We start from the raw sequence: 21284 nt of genomic DNA, 5'->3' as shown, positions 1-21284 counted from the left end.
TATTAAAGTATATAAATCTTAAAGTTTGATTATTGTGATGTATTTCTACTCATATTTTCAGATTGGGACTTTGTGAAATGAATGGATGAGTATAGTTTACTGTGGCTCTTCAATCCTTCTTCCAGCAGATATTTAGATGAATATATTCGTTTATCTGAAATAAAAACAGAAGGTGCTGGAAGTGCCCAGCAGGTCAGGCAGCATCTGTAGAGAGAGAAACAGAGTAACGTTTCAGTTCGATGACCTTTCGTGAAAACTGGAAGATTCATGAATGAGACTCTCAGCCTGCAATGATCAATTTCACTCCGATGCCTGCGCCCCGCCCCCAGCTCCCTCCCTCTCTTTCAATTGGTCAATCCCTGCCGAAGTCCCGCCTTACTCGGCTCACCATAGGACGGAGCCGTCGCCAGGGACCGCCTCCCCGATTGTCTCCGATTGGTCGAGAGCGTGCACGGAGACTCCGCCCACTTCGCCTGGTGGGGCGCTGACGTCAATGCGGCAGCAGCCGAGTGCAAGCGCTGGATGGAGTGAGAGCTGTATAGAGCGATCCGAAGACTCCCATTGACACACACAGCGACCGAGAGACAGAGGCATCAGGCTACAGGCAGTCACCGTGCATCACACACACATAAACGCACCGCAGGTAAGCGACATGGAAGCTTTTGGGCTCTGAGTTGTGTTTTTCTTTGATGACCACGACAGCTTATGTGTATTGCATTGAGAGATTCTTGACGTTTCTTTCTTAAAAGAGCATTATTGTCTCTACGATTTTGCTTTTATCTACAAGCGAAACTGAGCCTGTAGTGTTTTATTTTTCTCCTTTGCTTTGGGCAGTGGTAATTGACACCCAGGCAAGATAACATGATCTTAATGCTGAGCCGCTGTTTCTGTTTTGAGGCGGATTTTTTTTTCTGTGCATCGAAAGTGAAGCCAATGTGATTCGTCTCCCTGTTTTTCAGTGGAAGAAGCTGCACTCTTTGAAAAGATATAAGATAGGATGCCTCTAGGAGAGATGGACAAAACATGGAAAAAGAAGGAGGAAATTAAAGTGGCGTACGAGTTCAAAGAAGTCCTGGGGACGTGAGTACCATTGTTATATTTGTGTTTTTCTCCCCCGTGGGAGCTGATTATATTTATTGGCAGAGGTCAGGACACCACACTGGGATCCGAATCGAATCACAAAATGGCATTTCTTAAAAATGCATATTCTGGTGGTCTGATAGCATGAAACGAACATTTCATACTCCTGTAATTTGGGGGTTGCTCTTTTGCTGGTTAATGACTTAAATCTGAAAGAGGTATACATGTGAAAGTAATTGTATGTGGTAAAAGAAGTAACATGGGACATCCCCAGATCTGTAACAGTCTATCTCTCCCTCTATGTGGTAACCAGTTACAAGAGGACTGTGCCATGCTGTCTTATGAATGCGCCTGTATGAGAAAAATGGAATCAAGCCTTGTCATTGCAGTGGTACTTCTGGAGATCTTCAGAAGACCCTGCTGTGGATGATTAAGCATGTTTTCCAGAGCTTCAGGGTAGATTACCGAAAAGTGTTTGAGAAAATTGGAGCATTTATTGTAAATAATGATTGCTTTAGCTGCACAAACCCTTATTTGAGTGGCAATACATTGACTTGTTGCTTTGTGCTGCAACTGCTTTTTCTGATCCTTCCCTCCCCCTTGCCATCCTTTTGACGGCTCAACCTGAGATATGGTTCCGTAGGGTCTTCACTCATTCTTAATGTGTAAGCCTAGTTAGTTAGCATTATGACTTTATTCTGTGGGACATTATAACCAGACCTAAAATAAAAGCAAAATACTGCAGATGCTGGAAATCTGAAATAAAAACAAGAAATGCTGGAAATAATCAGCAGGTCTGGCAGCATCTGTGGAGAGAGAAGCAGAGTTAATGTTTCAGGTCAGTCACCCTTCATCAGAACTGGCAAGTGTTCGAAATGTAATAGGTTTTCAGCAAATAAAGCGGGGGTGGGGCAAGAGATAACAAAAGGTAAGGTGTTGATAGGACAGAGGATCACAGAGAGTAACTGACCAGAGGGTCATGGAGCAAAGTTCAGGCGGAGGAGAGTGGTGGTGGATGGGGACTGGTTGGGCCTCAAGGAAGAAGCGGAGAGCCCTCAAACCATCCTGGTGGGGGATGGAGGTGTAGAGAGATTGGACATCCATAGTGAAGAGGAGGCGGTTGGGGCCAGGAAACTGGAAATTGTCAAAATGACGTAGGGCGTCAGAAGAGTCACAGATGTAGGTGGGAAGAGACTGGACCAAGGGAGAAAAGATAGAGTCAAGGTAGGAAGAAATAAGTTCAGTGAGGCAGGAACAGGCTGAAACAATGGGCCTGCCAGAACAGTCCTGTTTGTGATTTTGGGAAGGAGGTAGAAGTGGGTTGTCTGGGGTTGTGGGACTGTGAGGTTAGAAGCTGTAAAGGAAAGATCTCCAGATGAGATGAGGTCAGTGACAGTCCTGTGGACAGTAGCTTGATGTTTGGTGGTGGAGTCATGGTTCGGGGGAAGTAGGAAGAAGTGTCTAGGAGTTGGCGCTGAGCCTCTGCAAGGTAGAGGTTGGTGCACCAGACAACAACAGCACCACCCTTGTCTGCAGGATTGATGACAATGTCGGAGTTAGACTGAGAGAACAGAGTGAAGCAAGTTCAGAGGGGGGCAGAGAAATTGAGACGGCTGATGTCTCGCCGACTGTTTTCAATGAAAAGATCAAGAGCGGGTAAGAAGCCAGAGGGAGGGGTCCAGGAGGAGTGAGAATACTGGAGGCAGGTGAATGGATCTGCTGGTTGTTGGGAGGACTCCTGGTCAAAGAAGTGAGCCCGGAGGTGAAGGAAGAGCTCAATGTCATGCCAAGCATGAAATTCATTGAGGTGGGGGCATAAGGGGATATAACTGAGTCCTTTGCTGACTACAGAACGTTCAGCGTCCGAGAGGGGAAGAGGATATAGTGATCGCTTAGCTCTGTCTATTGGATGCTGCCTGTGCAGTTTGGCATGCAAGTAGTCCTGTGTTGTAGCTTCACCAGGTTGACACCTCATTTTGAGGTATGCCTGGTGCTGCTCCTGGCATGATGTCCTGCACTCTTCATTGAACCAGGGTTGGTCTCCTGGCTTGATGGTAATGGTAGAGTGGGGGATATGTTGGGCCGTGAGGTTACAGATTGCGGTTGAGTACAATTCTGCTGCTGCTGATGGCCCACAGCGCCTCATGGATGCTCAGTTTTGCATTGCTATATCTGTTCGAAATCTATCCCATTTAGCACGGTGATAGTGCCACACAACACGATGGAGGGTATCCTCAATGTGAAGGTGGTACGTCATCTCCACAAGGACTGTGCGGTGGTCACTACTACCAATACTGTCATGGACAGATGCATCTGCGGCAGGCAGATTGGTGAGGATGAGGTCAAGTATGTTTTCCCCTCTTGTTGGTTCCCTCACCACCTGCTGCATACCCTAGCAGTTATGTCCTTTGGGACTTGGCCAGCTCAGTCAGTAGTGGTGCTACCGAGCCACTCTTGGTGATGGACATTGAAGTCCCCCACCCAGAGTACATTCTGTGTTCTTCCCACCCTCAGTGCTTCATTCAAGTGCTGTTCAACATGAAGGAGTACTGACTCATCAGCTGAGGGAGGGCAGTAGGTGGTAATCAGCAGGAGATTTCCTTGTCCATGTTTGATCTAATGCCATGAGACTTCATGGGGTCCAGAGTCGATGTTGAGGACTCCCAGGGCAACTCCTTCCCGACTGTATACCACTGTGCTGCCACCTCTGCTGGGTCGGTTCTGCCGGTGGGACAGGACATACCTGGGGATGGGGATGGTGATGGCAGTGTCTGGGACATTGTCTGTCAGATATGATTCCGTGAGTATGACTATGTCAGGCTGTTGCTTGATTAGTCTGTGGGACAGCTCTCCCAACTTTGGCACAAGCCCCCAGATGTTAGTAAGGAGGACTTTGCAGGGTTGACAGGGCTGGGTTTGCCATTGTCGTTTCCGGTGCCTAGGTCGATGCCGGGTGGTCCGTCTGGTTTCATTCTTTTTTATTGACTTCGTAGCGGTTAGATACAACTGAGTGGCTTGCTAGTCCATTTCAAAGGGCATGTAAGACTACTTGAATACTCCAGTACTGTCCTGGCTGGTCTCCCATCTTGCACCCTCTGTAAACCTGAATTCATCCAAAATTCTGCTGTTTGTATCCTAACTAACACCAAGTCCGGTTCACTTACTAAGTTGGCTCCCAGTCCAGTAGCATCTCGATTTTAAAATTCTGACCCTCGTTTTCACATCCCTGCAACCCTCAGAGCTCTACTTTCTTTCAAATCTGGCCTCTAGTGCAGCCCTGATTTTCATCACTCCACCATTGATTGTTGTGTCTTCAGCTGTCCAAAGGGTAGAAAAGAGTATAACTACAGCAGGAATATGTTTTATAATCATGTGATTTGCCAGGAAGTTCCATCACTTTGCATAATTAGCCATTGAGTCTAATTTACTTCTAAGTAGGCATTGCAAATTGGAGTGAAACCAGTTTGTGAATTATTCCTGTTTTTTTTTTGAAAAACTACACAAAAACAACCAAGGCTTAAGGTAATTTTGTTTATTTACCATGTCCGTTTGCAGAGATTCCTTCCTGTCAGTCTAGTTGTGTTGTACCTACATGCATCTATTCAATCTGCCTTTTGCTATCTATATCATGTAAATCACCTGTTTTTTTTTATTTTATTTATTTTTATTTAGAGATACAGCACTGAAACAGGCCCTTCGGCCCACCGAGTCTGTGCCGAACATCAACCACCCATTTATACTAATCCTACACTAATTCCATATTCCTACCACATCCCCACCTGTCCCTATATTTCCCTACCACCTACCTATACTAGGGGCAATTTATAATGGCCAATTTACCTATCAACCTGCAAGCCTTTGGCATGTGGGAGGAAACCGGAGCACCCGGAGGAAACCCACACAGACACAGGGAGAACTTGCAAACTCCACACAGGCAGTACCCAGAATTGAACCCGGGTCGCTGGACCTGTGAGGCTACGGTGCTAACCACTGCGTCACTGTGCCGCCCATAACCACATTCAATTTTCCAAGAAATTTACACAGTAAAATCAGTCCAAGTTTTTGCTTGCTGTTCTAGGATAAGCTCCTTTGACAGAGTTGTGGATCCTGTACAGCGAGTATATCCCATGAGCAACTTCAATACCATTTTTATTCCAAGAATCTGCCAGATTTCACAAGAAGGGATTCTTGTTTTCAGTTACCAATGTACAATGCTCATTGTGTATTTAAATTAAAGTAAAAACAACTGATGCACCAGCACAAAGGTGAAATAAATATTGACCGAGGGAAAAAGTATGCTGATAGGACTTGCTCAATATGCATTTAACCAACAGCCTCTCACTCAATCTGGAAATAAGCTTCATGAGGTGGAATTGCCACTCCAGGTAATTTAGAATAATTATTAGCACTGACATTTGGTACAGTTCTGAGAGCAACAAATTTTAAATCTTTTAAAATCCAGCTTTAGGTTAAAAATGAAAGTTATAAATATTTTCCTCATGAACAAGATAATTTTTATTTTTGCACAGTAGAGGAAAATAGCTTTTCTACTAAAGTCTATAATCTAATGTACTCTTAATGTGGTATTTACCAGTATTTAATTTGGTAAAAAGCAGGCTGTGTAATATAAAAACAGCATCCCATCTAGGGTAGGTTTGAAACAAATGTCAGCAATTTTAGTTGAATCTTTGCTGTCTATCATTTCTTAGATGTTAGGTTAAGATGAAAATCCTAGGGTGCATGAGAAAATTAGATTGAAATCTGATCAAAAAATTGATAGTTGAGAGCTGCTGACATGCTTTGCAAGTTTATTTTAAAACTAGCTTCTGTCTTTGCTTGATGAAGACAGTTGAAAATGGCCTGCAAATGGACAGCTAAACCGACAAGCTGGCATAATTAAAGGTTGCATAAGGCTTATGTGCATTCTTTAGTACGCAATTCCAGGCATTAGCTGGGGAAACATACATTACAAGTTAGAAGTCAGAATCTGGAGTAAAAATAATGTTTTCAGCAACTACTTTCTCACTGGGAATGTTTACTTGGATAGTTTGTTAAATGTGAAGGATTGCTAAGTCTATGAATAGATTGTCTTTGCCTGTTCCCAGTGCTAAATGTTTCCAAAATTCCTTTTATTTAGATCATATCTCTGTAAAAATAGAAAACTTTTCACTTGATCTGCATTAAGTCAATATTCTTAACATATCTGGTAATTTAAAAAAAAATTCTCTCCCTCTTTCCTGTGCACGTGCTTTTTCTCTCTCTCAAAATAATCCAAGTGATAATCTCCCGTGTTTTAAAAAAAAATAAACATCTATAGGACTACAATATAGTCCAAAACAGAATCTGATGTTTACTTAACAAGGGCATCTGATAATTTTTAAAGATTATTTTCTTTTTCCCCTTGCTTGGGTCTTGCTGAGCTTACACATCCAAAGACTACCATTATTGTTGTGCTCCCAGGCTTCTGGCATTTCTGGTCTTTGGCTTGCCACCTGGAGTAATATGAGAACAGACAGGCAACAACTCGCTCACTGTTCACTCTTCCCTCCTCTCAGCATGTTGACCAGGTAACCTGGTTCCACCTAGTTTCCTCACTCAAGATGGCTGAGATCAGGAACTCACCAGAACATGTGATTAAGTCTTCACTATTCTGCTGTGTGCAACTGACGAGTAGTACTCCACCTTGACTAATTTGAATTTTGATAAAATGAATTTGGAATAATAAACTTGTTTGCACTTTGATCAATATTTTAGTGATACATATATCATGGACATTGCTCTGTTTCTGAACTCTGATCTAATTTCCTGTGCATGCTCAAGAATCATAAATCAAGATGGGGGGAGGGATCTACAAGAAACATAAGCAGCCTAAATGTAAACAAAACAGGGAAGGAGAGAATAGGAAAGAATAAAGTAAGGGAGGACCTTGATGGCAAGGAAATAAAGAGAGTTATAGAACAGGAGTCTAAAAAGATAGTTAAACATAAAGTGAAAGGAAATTCTATTAAAAAATAGTTAAAATGTCTGTACAGCAAAGCACACTGTGTCCATAATAAAACAGGAAGCTGGAGGCAATCATGCATTTGGGAGGAACCAGACATAGTGGGGATGGCTACAGAAAACTCAGGACTGTGAATTAAAGAATGCAGGGTGTAACATATTTAGAAAAGATAGAGATGGAAAAAGGGGGATGTGGAGTAGCTGTACTTATTAGGGATAACATAATGACAGTAGAAAAAAGGGACGCATCTATTAGCAAGACAAAAACAGAGTCCACACGGATAGAGATTAAAGATGATAAAGGATCAATCACACTAATAGGTGTAGTCTACAGACCACCTAATCGTGGAAGGGAGGTGGAGGAAGAAATATGCAAACAAATTAGGGAACTGAGTAAAAAACATTGAATAATAATCATGGGGGATTTCTACTACCCCGGTATTAATTGGACAGAAGAGGTAGGTAAAGGGGATAAGGGAATGGAATTCCTACAATGTGTACAGGACTTCTTTTTAACCCAATATGTAAAAAGCCCAACAAGGGAAGATACACTGTTGGATCTAGTAATGGGGAATGAACCAGAGCAGATAAGAGAAGTAAAAGTAAGGGAACATCCAGGCAGTAGTGACCGTAATATAATATGGTTTAAGATGACAGAGGAGGACGTAAATATGACAAAATCAGCTTAAGATTGGAAAAAAAAGCTGTTTTTGAGGGACTGAGAATAGAACTTGGGAAAATAAAATGGGCAACAATATTGGCAAAGAACCATGTAGAACAACAATGGGAAACATTTAATACACTGTTCAACAAAGTGCAGGAAAAATATCCACTAAAAAGAAACAAATTACACACTTGTGAGACTCCATGGATGAACAAAGACATAAGGGAACAATTGAGGGTTAGGAAAGAGGCATACATTAAGTACATAGATAGCAGAGGAGTGCATGATAAGAGAGAATGCGACAAGGTTAGGAGAGAAGTCGGAACAACAGTTAGGAAGGCAAAGAGGAACTATGAAATTAAATTATCAAGGAACAGAAAACAAAATAGTAAAATATTTTACAGGCACATCAATAAAAAAAAGGAAGGCTGTGATGGGAGTAGGACCATTTCGGGACAGATAGAATAATGCGACAGATAACAATAGAGAGATGACAGAAATATTAAATAATTATTTTGCTTCGGTATTTACCAGGGAGATGGACATGACATTGAATGATGAGCTGAGTAATTAGATAAGTACATTTAAAATAAAAAAGGGATGTATTGAATAAACTAGTATTATGAAAGTGCTTCTGTTTTTGATTAAAATATATTTTTTAGAATTCATAGTCAAACTGAAGAAATGTTGGAGCATTTCTTTTTTCAAGAGGATCATCAAGAGGACACTGAAAAAACTTACTTGACAATAACATTTACTGGTTGTCACATGACTCAAGTTAAAAATAGAACAGAAACCCTGGTAGACTGGGAAGGATGTGTGCAGAGAAGTGACAGGTCAGAAGTTGGACTTTCTGTTTCTGACTTCACTTTTGAATTGTTTGAAGTTAGGAATGAACTGTTTAAAAGGAGTTGGAGTTTTATAAAAAACTGAAGGCCTGTACCCCAGCTCAGCCCAGCCTGTTCCAACTCTTTAAAAAGCCTGCAGAAAAAGAGAGAACTTCCAAGGAGAGAAGAGAATTCCCAAGGAAGAAGAGGACACCACATCCCAGCTCAACTTTCCAGCACCTTTCTAAAAGACCCTGAGAAGTCCACTGTGTCAACTCATCTCATCTCCTGTCTTTGAAGAAAAGCCTGCTAAATTAATTTTCAACGCCGCCTGAAAAGAACTGTTCTAAAAGATTCCAGTGACTCATCTATGTGTACTCGGAGGCCAGACTATATGCCAGTTTTGGAACACAAGACAAAGGTAATGCAGTAGATGTAATTTATCTGGATTTTCAAGAGACTTTTGATAAGGAGCCCCATAATAAACTAATGAATAAGGTCAGAGAATGTGGAGTCATGGGACAAGTGGCTTCAAGACAGAAAGTAGAGAGTGGGAATAAAGGGTAATTATTCAGTGTGGCAGAAGGTGGGAAGTGGTGTTCCACAAGGATCAGTGCTGGGTCCACTACTATTCACAATTTACATTAACATTTCGGATTTTGGAATCAAAAATGCAATTTCTGAATTTGTGGATGACACCAAATTGGGGGGCGATAGTCAATACTGAGGGGGACTGCAACAAATAGCAGGAGGACATTAATACATTTGCAGAATGGGCAAATAATTGGTAAATGAAGTTCATCGTGAATAAATGAGGTAGTACATTTTGATAGGAAGAATAAGGAGGTCACTTATTACTTGTAAGGTGCAAGTTGAAGTTGGGTAGAGGAACAAAGGACTCTTGGACTACAAATGCACCAATCACTACAAGTTGTGCCACAGGTTAGCAAGACCATAAAAAAAGCAAACCAAGCACTAGGCTTTATTTCTAGGGGGATATAATTGAAATGCTAAATCTGTATTGAACCTTGGTTAGACCAGACTTGGAGTACTATGTGCCGTTCTGGTCGCCATAGTATAGAAACGATATTGAGGCACTGGAGAGGGTGCAGAGAAGATTTTCAAGGATGATACCAGAAATGAATGGGTATACATATCAGGAAAGGATTGATAGACTGGGTCTCTTTGTTTTTTTTGAGATAAAGAAGGCTGAGAGGTGACCTAACAGAGGTGTTTAAAATTATGAAAGGTTTTTGATAGAGTGGATACAGAGAGATTGTTTCCTCTTGTGTGGAAAAGCATCCATCAATAAAAGATGGTCACCAAGAAATTGAAGAGGGATAGAAGAATTTTCTTTACCCTAAGAGTGGTGAGAATGTGGAACTCGCTACCACAGGGAGTGGTTGAAGTGAATAGTATAGATGCACTTAAAGGGAAGCAAGACAAGCATATGAGGGCAAAGGGAATGGGGGTTACGATGATAGATTTAGATGAGGAAAGATGGGAGGAGGCTCAAGTCACACATTAATGCCAGCGTAGACTAGTTGGGCCGAATGGCCTGTTTCTATGCCATACATTCTATGTAAAGTACTAAGAGAGGCAATTAACTTAAAATAAAATCACATGAATTTTAAAATTGAAACTGAGGTGTTTCTTGCAACTTTTCTTCAGATCTGGCCTGAAAATCATTATAAACACACATTTTTAGAATAAATGGGTTGCAGTTGCAACACAATAGAAGCCCAGGACCTTAACGCTTATGTTTTAATTTCAAAACAGCTTTATCCAACCCATAGCTCCTTGCTTTCTTTGGCAATGCATTTTTATTTTGTGTATATAGGTTTTATGGAGATTAGTGTAATGGGAGTTTTATTGATGTACAATTCTCTTGTGTATTTTATACGGTACCCAGGAACATAATAGGTGCTATATAAATGCAAGTTTTTTTTAAACAGAAGAGGATGTTGTATTCTCTTCATACCTCCCCATATCCTGTCTAAATGATAGAATAATGTATGTAAAGTTCCCCTCCAGTAGGCCACATTGCTTATTACCTTCACTCTACTGTTGTTCGAGACGAAGTTGGGTTTCAGATTAACAGTGAGGCGGTGGCATTTTTAGTCTGAATTACAGCTTTGTGATTCCACTTTCTGTTTGCTTGCAGCTGGTTTGTAGAGTTTAGTGTCACTGTCCAGCCGGACAACTGATCATTTCTTGAGGTGGGGGAAAGGGATTGAAGAAATGTTGTTTTATTAATTACGACTGGTGTCTTTATTTAGAGTTATGCATGAGCATTTCTTTGAGGAGGGAAATCTGAAAGGAATTATTGAGCTTATTTCACAGAGACAATTCCAGGGAGCTGCAGCCAATCGATTCAGAAACTCAGTGGAACCAATATCAATGGATTAATTGAAGACGTTGCATTGGATTATTATTAAAATGGTAGTTCTCATTTCCTAAGGTGCTGGGGTGCATGTGTAGGTGGATGAAATACAATGAGTAATAAATTTGGACCAGATGCTCAGCAGTAACAGGTGGTAAAAGCACATGTAGCTGCTTGCTACAAACAATCAAGCATGATTTTCCCCCCTTTAGATGATTGAAGCATTTGGTCCTGAATTTCATGTTCAAGGGTTAAACTTTCTAAATTCTAGTACCATACAACAAGGATCATTTTATTCCAGATTGACAATTCAATCTGCTGTGGATATGGAAGAGAATTCAAAATGAGTATCTTTTTCTCTTGCCTCTTGCTGAGCATCTCTCGACATTCACAATTAACTGAGTAAAGAATCTTCCTTCCAATGCACCTGAAGGTTTAGTGTTCGAGCAGAGTATGTTGGGGAAAGGATTTCAGACAGGGACAGTAGCTGTTTAAAGGGCTCATAAGTCCTGTATAATGCACGAGTCACAATGGATGAGTGTCCCAGTCATTTGCAATGTGTGCTGTTCTTTCTAATGTATTGTGAAATTCCTGCAACATGCAGCTAAAAATAGCTCCAGTGTAAAAGAATGATTCATAAAACCATAAAATATGAATTATAAACAGAAAATGCTAGAAATACTCAGGTCAAGCAGAATCTCCTCTCTCTATATCTATGAGAGGCTTTTTTTAAAAATATGTTTTAAAGGACTCGTATTTAAATTGTGGAAATGGATTCATTTGGAAGCCTGAAGAAACACTGGACTTTGTTTTTCTCACTGGAATCATTGAAAGGGTTTGACTGAAAATGCTTACTGAAAGAAACGAATCATTCTAAAATCAACCTCTACTGGAGATTACCTCCTTTAAGATAAATAAACAACAGGAACCTTGGACTAAGGGGAGATGTTTATAGAGAAGCCACAAGTCAAGGTTTATGGAGGTCAAGAGGTTGACTTTCTGGGGTTTGGATTGTTTTCAGTTCAGTTGGGGTGTGAACTGTTGATGGTTTAGCCTGCGAATAAAAAAAGAAACCCCCAGCTCATTTTACCTGCACCTCTCTGAGACCCTGGGAAGACCAGTGTGTCAATTCCTCTTTCCTCCTGTCTTTGGAAAAACCCCGTGATTCAAATGTGTGCTGCAGAAAACCTCAATGCCACATTTCTTTTGGAAAGCCTACCAGCCAATTTCTTGATATCTCCAGAATTAACTGCTTCTGAAAAGATCCCAGTGATCCGTCACTGTATACCTGGATGCCAGACCAAAAGGGATAACTGACATTTTTCCATATCTTCTCTTTTTTTCTTCAAGAATTACCAAGTATTTGGCCAACATTTTTAAAAATCTTTTTCTTGTAACAGACCTCTGCAGAGAGAATTTCTGTATTTTTTTCAGTGTGTGAGTTTGTGTGTGTGGGATTTTAAAAGGGAACTTTCATATTTCAATCTGTGTGTTGATGCTATGCTCTTGTTTTATAATAAACTGATAATTTTATTGTTTATTAAAGAAACCTGGTTGTGTATTTTATTCTGGGATAAAGAGTATAGTATATGATTGATCGAATTGGTAACTGGGTAAAATTTTGTGAAAATATACATTGTGACCAGTGGAGAAGTGGGACAAGAAAAGACAGTGCACTCCTCTCACCTCGTTCGTAACTATATGTGTTTGTATACATATAAAACCCTCCGCTGGCTGGAGTCATACCTAGCACAAAGGAAGATGGTTGTGGTTGTTGGAGGTCAATCATCTGAGCTGCAAGACTGCAGCAATGTGTACCATCTACAAGATGCACTGCAGCAATGCACCAAGGCTCCTTAGACAGCACCTTCCAAACCCACGACCTCTACCAACTAGAAGGACAAGGGCAGCACATACATGGGAACACCACCACCTGCAAGTTCCCCTCCAAGTCACACACCATCCTGACTTGGAACTATATCGCCGTTCCTTCAATGTCGCTGGGTCAAAATCCTGGAACTCCCTTCCTAACAGCACTGTGGGTGTACCTACCCCACATGGACTGCAGCGGTTCAAGAAGGCAGCTCAACACCACCTTCTCAAGGGCAATTAGGGATGGGCAATAAATGCTGGCCTGGCCAGCGATGCCCACATCCCATGAATGAATTAAAAAAAAATATATGCATGCATGTGTGCATTTATAGATTAGAACCTGGACTGAAATGGTGGTATTTGGGCTGCTGTACATAATTTGATTTTTTTTGCACAACTTGGTTTGTGCTATGCTCACTGTTCTCACTTTTTAATATATATTTATACACACATCCATTCATATATTAATATAGAATATTAATGTTTGTTTTATAACCAAATGTAACAATTATTCAAACAGTTTGAAGATTTTGTTCTAAACATACTTGGTTAGCAATGCCAGTCTTCAGGAGAGTAGATTGTTGCACACTCTCCGAAAGGGGTTCTAAAGCATCTTTGTTGGAGACAGGCCTTTGCTATAAATCTCCAATTGGGCTTCAGTTAAAGTTTAACGGTTGTCATGGAATTAGTACTGGCCTGCTGGTCCCACAAGTTCAGAAGGAATTAAGATAGTTAGAACAAATATATATTATATTATTAGAACCATCTAAACAAAGACTGGTTGGAGGATGGAGGCAGGAGAAAAATATAGAAAGACGCTAAGGCCATTATTGTTCTGTACGATGCAGAGCTGGATTAGTGAAGTACAGTCCATTTCATGATGTCTTTGTCCAGTAGTCCAAATTATCACTAACCAACTGATAAGTGCATTTGAAGTTAGCAATCTTCTATATTGCTGATTTCTTGATTGGCTGCTTGGAACTCACAAACACTTGCAAGTCACCTGTGGCTCAATGGGGTGCACTCTGAGTCAGAAGGTAGTGTTCAAGTCCCAGTCCAGAGACTTGATCATGAAAATCAAGGCTGACACTCCAGTATAGTACTGAGGGAGTGCTGCATTGTTGGAGGCACCATCTTTCAGTTGAGGTGTTAAATAAACCGAGGTTCGGTCTGTTATCAGATGATCCCGTAACAGTATTTTGAGAAAGGAAAGGGGAGTTCTCCATGTCCATGCCAAGAACAGCGAGGAAGGCAATATAAAATAGAGGATACAATTATAAAGTAGGTGCATGAGCAGAGAGGCCTGGGATTTTATGTGCACAAATTGTTGAAGCAGATTGAGAAAGCAGTTAATAAGGCATATGGGATCCTGGACTTTTTAATAGCGACATGGAGTAAAAAAGCAAGCAAATTATGGTGAACCTTTATAAGACATTGGTTTGGCCTCAACTGGAGTATTGTGTCCAATTCTCAGAAAGGATTTGAAGGCATTAGAGAGGGTGCAGAAAAGATTTACGAGAATGGTTCCAGGGATGAGACACTTCAGTTACATGGTAGATTGGCGAAGCTGGGGCTGTTCTCCTTACAGAAGAGAAGGTTGATAGAAGATTTGATAGAATTGTTCAAAATCATGAGCGGTCCAGACAGAGTAGACAGGGAGCAACTGTTCCCATTGGCGGAAAGGTTGAGAGGGCACTTATGTAAGATGATTGTCAAATGAACCACGGACAACATGAGGAAAAACATTTTTTATGCTGTGAGTGGTTAGGATCTGGAATGCACTGCCTGACAGTGTGATGGAGGTAGATTCAATTGTGGCTTTCAAGAGGGAATTGGATAATTTTCTGAGGAGAAAAGAATGGCAGGGGAGTGGGACTAGGTGAGTTGCTCTTATAGAGCTGGCAAGGATACAATGGGCCAAAAAGCCGCCTCCTGTGCTGTAACCATTCTAAAGATTCAACATTTGTCCCTCGATCAACATCACAGAAAACTGACTATCTGGTCAATCCCACATTGCTGCTTGTGTGAACTTGCTCAGCACAATATGGCTGCCCCATTTCCTACATTATAACAGTGACTGCACTTCAAAAGTAGTTCATTGGCTGTAAAGCACTTTGGGACATTATGAGGTTGTGAAAGGAGCTATGTAAATGCATGTTTTTCTTTCTTTAAACAATTGATTGAATTGTTGCTTGGCTTCTTCTCCAGAATGCTATTGCTATAGAAATAATGGCAGTTCTTTTGTTTTGTTCGATTCATTGTTCTTGAGCCCAAACCAACATTGAGTGCAGCACTGCGCAACTATTTAAAGTGCTGGTGAATTTTGAGCAGTGCAGCTCAATCGTGCAGTCATGAAGTCATCCATGGAATCCTTCAACAATTAACCAGTTAAGGATAATGAGCAGCTTATTAATATCATTGTCCATTCTTGTGCTGACTATGATGCTGTAGCTGGGCCAATTATCTTCCAATAATGGGAAGCTGTCACTAAATTAACCATGACAACTGAACTCTGCACTGATCACTGTAAATGATTGCAATAACATAGCATCGGATGGGTTGGGGTTTGAAAAATCCATTTTGTTATAAACAACTGGCTACTACAGATGGTGATCGATATAAGAAGACTCCATAACACTAGGATGGTTCTGAGACTGGATACTATATTTGGTGTGCATATGTGCCTCTGTCTGGATTCATTCTGTGCCTCTCTGAAGGCCTGGAGATCTTGCGCATGAACCTAAACAGCTATGGTTTTACTTCTGTGGGTTAAATGCCATTTGTTAGTAAGACTTGGGTAGTAATTCCTTGCTCTTATTTTATCCTATGCTGTGGGTTTAATAGATCAGCTCTATTTATATTGGCGAGCAGCTCAACTAATGGAACTACGGTATTTTTCATAATAAAAATGCACATGAGTGTGCCTCTGAAGTTGCACTACACTATAACAGCTATAGCCACTTAAAACTGTTAAGTGGTTATCTTATTCATTGAGCACAACTGTCAGTTTAGCCCCATTCATTATAATGAGAGAAACAACAAGTTAATTATAAACCTTTTCATTCAAGGGTTAGTGAATGTGTGCTTTACTTTCATTTATACTAGCATAGCTTATTTTCAATTTATAGAAGGGTCCGTAGGCTCAGAACGTGGTACAAATGGGCAGGAAAAAGAAATGGCAACCAATTTATATCTCTGACCTAGATTGTAATTCGGAGGCATGAGTTTGGATATATCTAAATGTGCAGAAATTATGAGAATTCTCGAGTTCTGCAGGAGGAGGGTGTGGTGGTTCAAAGAGATCTTGAGCATGATCCTAAACAGCAAGATGACTTTTATGGGCTAAATGCCATTTAGTAAGACTTGGGTAGTAATTCATTGCTCTTATTTTATCCTGTGCTGTGGGTTTAGTAGATCAGCTTTACTTACATTGGTGAGCAGTACAACTAATGGAACTATGATATTTTTCATAGTAAAAATGCACATGAGTGTGCATCTTTTAACATCTCCTTAGTGAAGTGGTAGGGAAGCCTCTGTAGGAGGTTGGAAAGGATTCAGATGGTGCTCTGTGATGGATAATGCATGTTGGTGATAGTGCTGCAAAAATGGGAAGTTTTGAGACTGAATTTGCTGCACGCATCCCTCAGTCTAAAGTTGGCAACACTTTCTGTGATCATTCTGAAGTCTGGAAATTTAGGTTGTCATTGAATTATTCATGAATATTCGTTAATACTTTGTGTGGAGTGACATCTATTGACATGATTTATCCCAAAGTTTCAGTAAATTTAACAGGTTGGGGGAGCTTTCTGAAGTCCTACTGTGGGCGTTGAGGTGTCTCTGATCTACTAATGGACAAAGTGCAGCTACGAGATATTTTCATGTTTCCGGTGGAGGCAAGAGCAAGGAAATCTCTTGGGTCCCTGGAAGGAGGGGGTGTGGTGGGAGAGTACTTTACTTCATGGATCATTCTGTACCAGGAAAGTTTTTGACTTATAGGGTTTCCGTGGTGAAAACATAGACTTATAGTCCTTATTTTGCAAAAAGTGCATAGAAAATAACCAAAGTCAAAAGGAAGGTGATTCTCCCTCTGTCAGATTTCAAAATGGATGAAGGGTGACAATCTGGGAAACCAGGCAGGTTTGATTTGGAAATGAGCCAAGACTAAGGGGCTTAGTTCTAAGTAGATGCTTGATTGTAAGCTGTAAAGGCCCGAGCAGCTGCTTGGACATACAGCAATCTCTATGTATTGTGCCTTTGATTATGAATGAAGGCGCATGGGGTCCAAGGTGTACTAGCTAGATGGATAAAGAACTGGCTGGGCAACAGGAGACAGAGTAGCAGTGGAAGGGAGTTTCTCAAAATGGAGACGTGTGACCAGTGGTGTTCCACAGGGATCCGTGCTGGGACCACTGTTGTTTGTGATATACATAAATGATTTGGAGGAAAGTATAGGTGGTCTGATCAGCAAGTTTGCAGACGACACTAAGATTGGTGGAGTAGCAGATAGTGAAGGAGACCGTCAGAGAATACAGCAGAATATAGATAGATTGGAGAGTTGGGCAGAGAAATGGCAGATGGAGTTCAATCAGGGCAAATGCGAGGTGATGCATTTTGGAAGATCCAATTCAAGAGTGAACTATACAGTAAATGGAAAAGTCCTGGGGAAAATTGATGTACAGAGAGATTTGGGTGTTCAGGTCCATTGTTCCCTGAAGGTGGCAACGCAGGTCAATAGAGTGGTCAAGAAGGCATACGGCATGCTTTCCTTCATCGGACGGGGTATTGAGTACAAGAGTTGGCAGGTCATGTTACAGTTGTATAGGACTTTGGTTCGGCCACATTTGGAATACTGCGTGCAGTTCTGGTCGCCACATTACCAAAAGGATGTGGATGCTTTGGAGAAGGTGCAGAGGAGGTTCACCAGGATGTTGCCTGGTATGGAGGGCGCTAGCTATGAAGAGAGGTTGAGTAGATTAGGATTATTTTCATTAGAAAGACGGAGGTTGAGGGGGGACCTGATTGAGGTGTACAAAATCATGAGAGGTATAGACAGGTTGGATAGCAAGAAGCTTTTTCCCAGAGTGGGGGATTCAATTACTAGGGGTCACGAGTTCAAAGTGAAAGGGGAAAAGTTTAGGGGGGATATGCGTGGAAAGTTCTTTACACAGAGGGTGGTGGGTGCCTGGAACGCGTTGCCAGCGGAGGTGGTAGACGCGGGCATGATAGCGTCTTTTAAGATGTATCTAGACAGATACATGAATGGGCAGGAAGTAAAGAGATACAGACCCTTAGAAAATAGGCGTCATGTTTAGATAGAGGATCTGGATCGGCGCAGGCTTGGAGGGCCGAAGGGCCTGTTACTGTGCTCTAATTTTCTTTGTTCTTTGATTTGGCTGCACCATCTTTGAAGGCTGTTACAACTGTGTTCGGTAGTCCTTAGTTCTGTTATTAAAACAATAAACTTCATGTGTGACCTGAGACTTGTAGAATCCCACTACAGCTTCTCATCTTGAGTAATAAAGTAGTCAATTGCTTTCCAATAGACTGCAAGAAGTCGATTATTGAACAAAGTACAAAGCTGAATCTGCTAGATGCTAAAGCATCTGAAGTGGAAGTCAGTCATGGAAGTGCCAAACAAAACCTAGAGGTTATTCCAGGGAAGGCCAAGGTGAGAAGGAGTGACAAAATGACAGGAAACCAGTGGCCACATGCTCACATCTCCAGCAGGAGTGCCATATCTGCAGGGATGGCAATCACTCATATTATTCAGGGAATTAACTTACTGACTTACACCACTGAGATAGCTATAACCAAAGAGGTACCGAGATGTAAACTCAATGGGCCGATTTTGGTTTTGGTACTGTTCCTGTTTTCATACTTCCTCCAGCATCATCTTGAAAGTGCTGACTTCTTCAACTCAGGTAAAACAAGGTTTAGGAGAGGGAGAAGCACCTTTGACAAATTGCTGTGACTCTCTGAACACATTCTCTGACATTTAACAAAAAACAGTGTCCATGGTGGAGTTTCTGTATGTGGAAAAGATAATCACAGAATTGTTCCAGCACAGAAGGAGGCCATTCAGCCCATTGTGTCTGCACTGGCTCTCCAAATGAGCAATTCATCTAATGCCATTCCCCTGCCTTTTTCCCGTAATCCTGCACATTCTTCCTTTTCATATTACTGTCTAATTCCCTTTTGAATGCTTCAATTGAACCTGCCTCCACCACACTCTCAGGCAGTGCATTCCAGACCTTAACCACTCGCTGCGTGAAAACGTTTTTCCTCATGTTGCTTTTGCTTCGTTTACCAATCACTTTAAATCTGTGCCCTCTTGTTCTCGATCCTTTCATGAGTGGGGACAGTTTCTCCCTATCTACCCTGTCCAGACCCCTCGTGATTTTGAATACCTCTAACAAATCACCTCTCAGCCTTCTCTTCTCCAAGGAAAACAGTCCCAATTTCTCCATTCTATCTTCATAACCGAAATTCCTCATCTCTAGAACCATTCTCGTTAATCTTTTCTGCACCCTCTCTGATGCCTTCACATCCTTCCGAAAGTGCGGCGCCCAGAACTGGATGCAATACTCCAGCTGAGGCCGAACTAGTGTCTTATACAAGTTCAACATAACCTCCTTGCTCTTTTACTCTATGCCCCTATTAATAAAGCCCAGGATACTGTATGCTTTATTAAGGTTTGATTCAATAGGTTATGATATACCTTTTCCCAGATCAACATCTGCAGTGAATTAATTCAGTAGATATCATATTTCCAGGCAGAATGCAGAATCGGTGCCTGAATAGACACAGCAATCTCCATCAGGATTTGCCCAATTGCAGGAATTCCTCAAGTCTTGATCCTCTGCCACTTATTCCTGACTTATTACAATGATATTCTATTTTAACATCTGGTTAATGGACTAAGTCTTGTTTGCCTCCATGAACGAAGCTGTAGCATTACAAATGCTGCAGATGTGCCTGGATGATCTGCAGAAATGCTGATGGCAAATTCTGCAGAAACCCCGAAACTCCACAGCTTGTTATTCTCCAGAATAAGCAAAAAAGGAACCGGATGTGAGGATTGAGCAGCTGTCAAGACCAGCAGACAGCAGAAATTCCAGGGAATATATTTCTGAGTAATATTTCTTGGATACAGCACACAGGTTTCAGATTTAGGATATCGGCCAAGCTGTTTAATTATCTTCCTTGTAAATTAATTTGATTATTAGCTTTCACTGGAACACAATGGCCTGATAACATATTTTGTGCTTTTAAAACCGGATAAGCAACCCATGTGATCTCTAGTGAGTGATGCCATGGTATGATACTTGCTTGCTCTGTGGCTTGCTGTCTCATTCATGCCGCACCCAAAGTTGCACGTTTGGTATTTGGATTCTGAGCCTGAATTACTATGAACAGTAGTATTGGGAGAGGACTCAAACTGTAGCGCATCCCATGTATTCTCCAGTGAGCAATCCACCATGATGGGAGGTTAATAGTTAAACCTGGGCAGGCTAACCAGTACATGTCAGGGAATAAAGCAGCATATTTCTGTTGGCAAGGGTCTTGGTTTACTTATAGAAGTTGCCACCTTGGCATTAAAGTAAATAAATGTGATGGGGAAAAGCCCTGGAAATTCTGTCTGAAGGGCCTCCATTGAGCCCAGTGGGACTCTGGTCTGCTGAGAGAAGGTATGAGTCCAATTCTGGGCTTTAAGTAGAGTCTACAGTGGAGACGACAAATGTTAATTGATTCTAGATTTTAGAAGGATTAATTGTCCTTTTATCCCCTTCAGACGATCCAGGCTTTTGGCTCCTATTTTCAGAGGACCTCCAACAGCAATGTGGGATTGGAGCCTCTGCTGTACCTATGAACATTGTAGCTGGCAGACTGTTTCGGTCAGGTTTTTGAAGATGTAGGCATGCTGCATGTGGGCGATTTGATACAAGAACACTCTAGAATCCAAATGAGAAGAAATAACACTTCCACAAAAACCCAAACAAACTTGAATAGATAAATTTGTTTCTCAGATTGCACAAGTCCAGTTGTACCTGAGACCACGCTGAATAGCATTAAATACATTTTGCAATAAAATTGAACTTGAAAGTTAGAAGAGCTGTGTCTAACCAGTTCCTTTAACAAATTCTTTTTAAACTACTTTGAAGAGTGCATTTGAGGGAATAATTTAAACAGAAGGCAGCCCCTTTCTGTTTTCCTTCCCATTTAAGTTAATTTCCAAAGTGACCCCCAGTTACTTTCTTGTAGGATGATGGCAAAGTAAGATTTCAGCTGCTATGTTATTGTAACATGTCTCCAGAGTGCCCAATTTCCATTTTCATTTAAAATTTCTGTTTAGGGTAGTTTTCCCCTGTTCCTGGTTCTTGGTATTCCTGTGCTACACACCATCCCTAGGGTGGGTGACTGTGTCCAGGTTAACCAGTGTATGTAACCACCTGGTAGG

The 21284-nt window shown here is 41.3% G+C and overlaps 1 protein-coding gene across 1 annotated transcript in view; it reads left to right on the top strand.

Annotated features, from left to right (window-relative positions):
* The first annotated feature begins 497 nt into the window (after positions 1-497).
* LOC137380181 (calcium/calmodulin-dependent protein kinase type 1-like) overlaps positions 498-21284 on the top strand; it is a 202124-nt gene continuing 181337 nt past the window's right edge. The window contains exons 1-2 of the mRNA XM_068051945.1: positions 498-643; positions 960-1080. Coding sequence (XP_067908046.1) covers positions 998-1080 — 83 coding nt within the window. The 5' untranslated portion in view covers positions 498-643; positions 960-997. The remainder of the gene's footprint in view (positions 644-959; positions 1081-21284) is intronic.

The sequence above is a fragment of the Heterodontus francisci genome, chromosome 19 (genome assembly GCF_036365525.1).
Source record: "Heterodontus francisci isolate sHetFra1 chromosome 19, sHetFra1.hap1, whole genome shotgun sequence".
NCBI classification, from domain to species: Eukaryota; Metazoa; Chordata; class Chondrichthyes; order Heterodontiformes; family Heterodontidae; genus Heterodontus; species Heterodontus francisci.
Note: the sequence above shows the minus strand (reverse complement) of the source record. Positions and strands in the feature narration are given on the sequence as shown.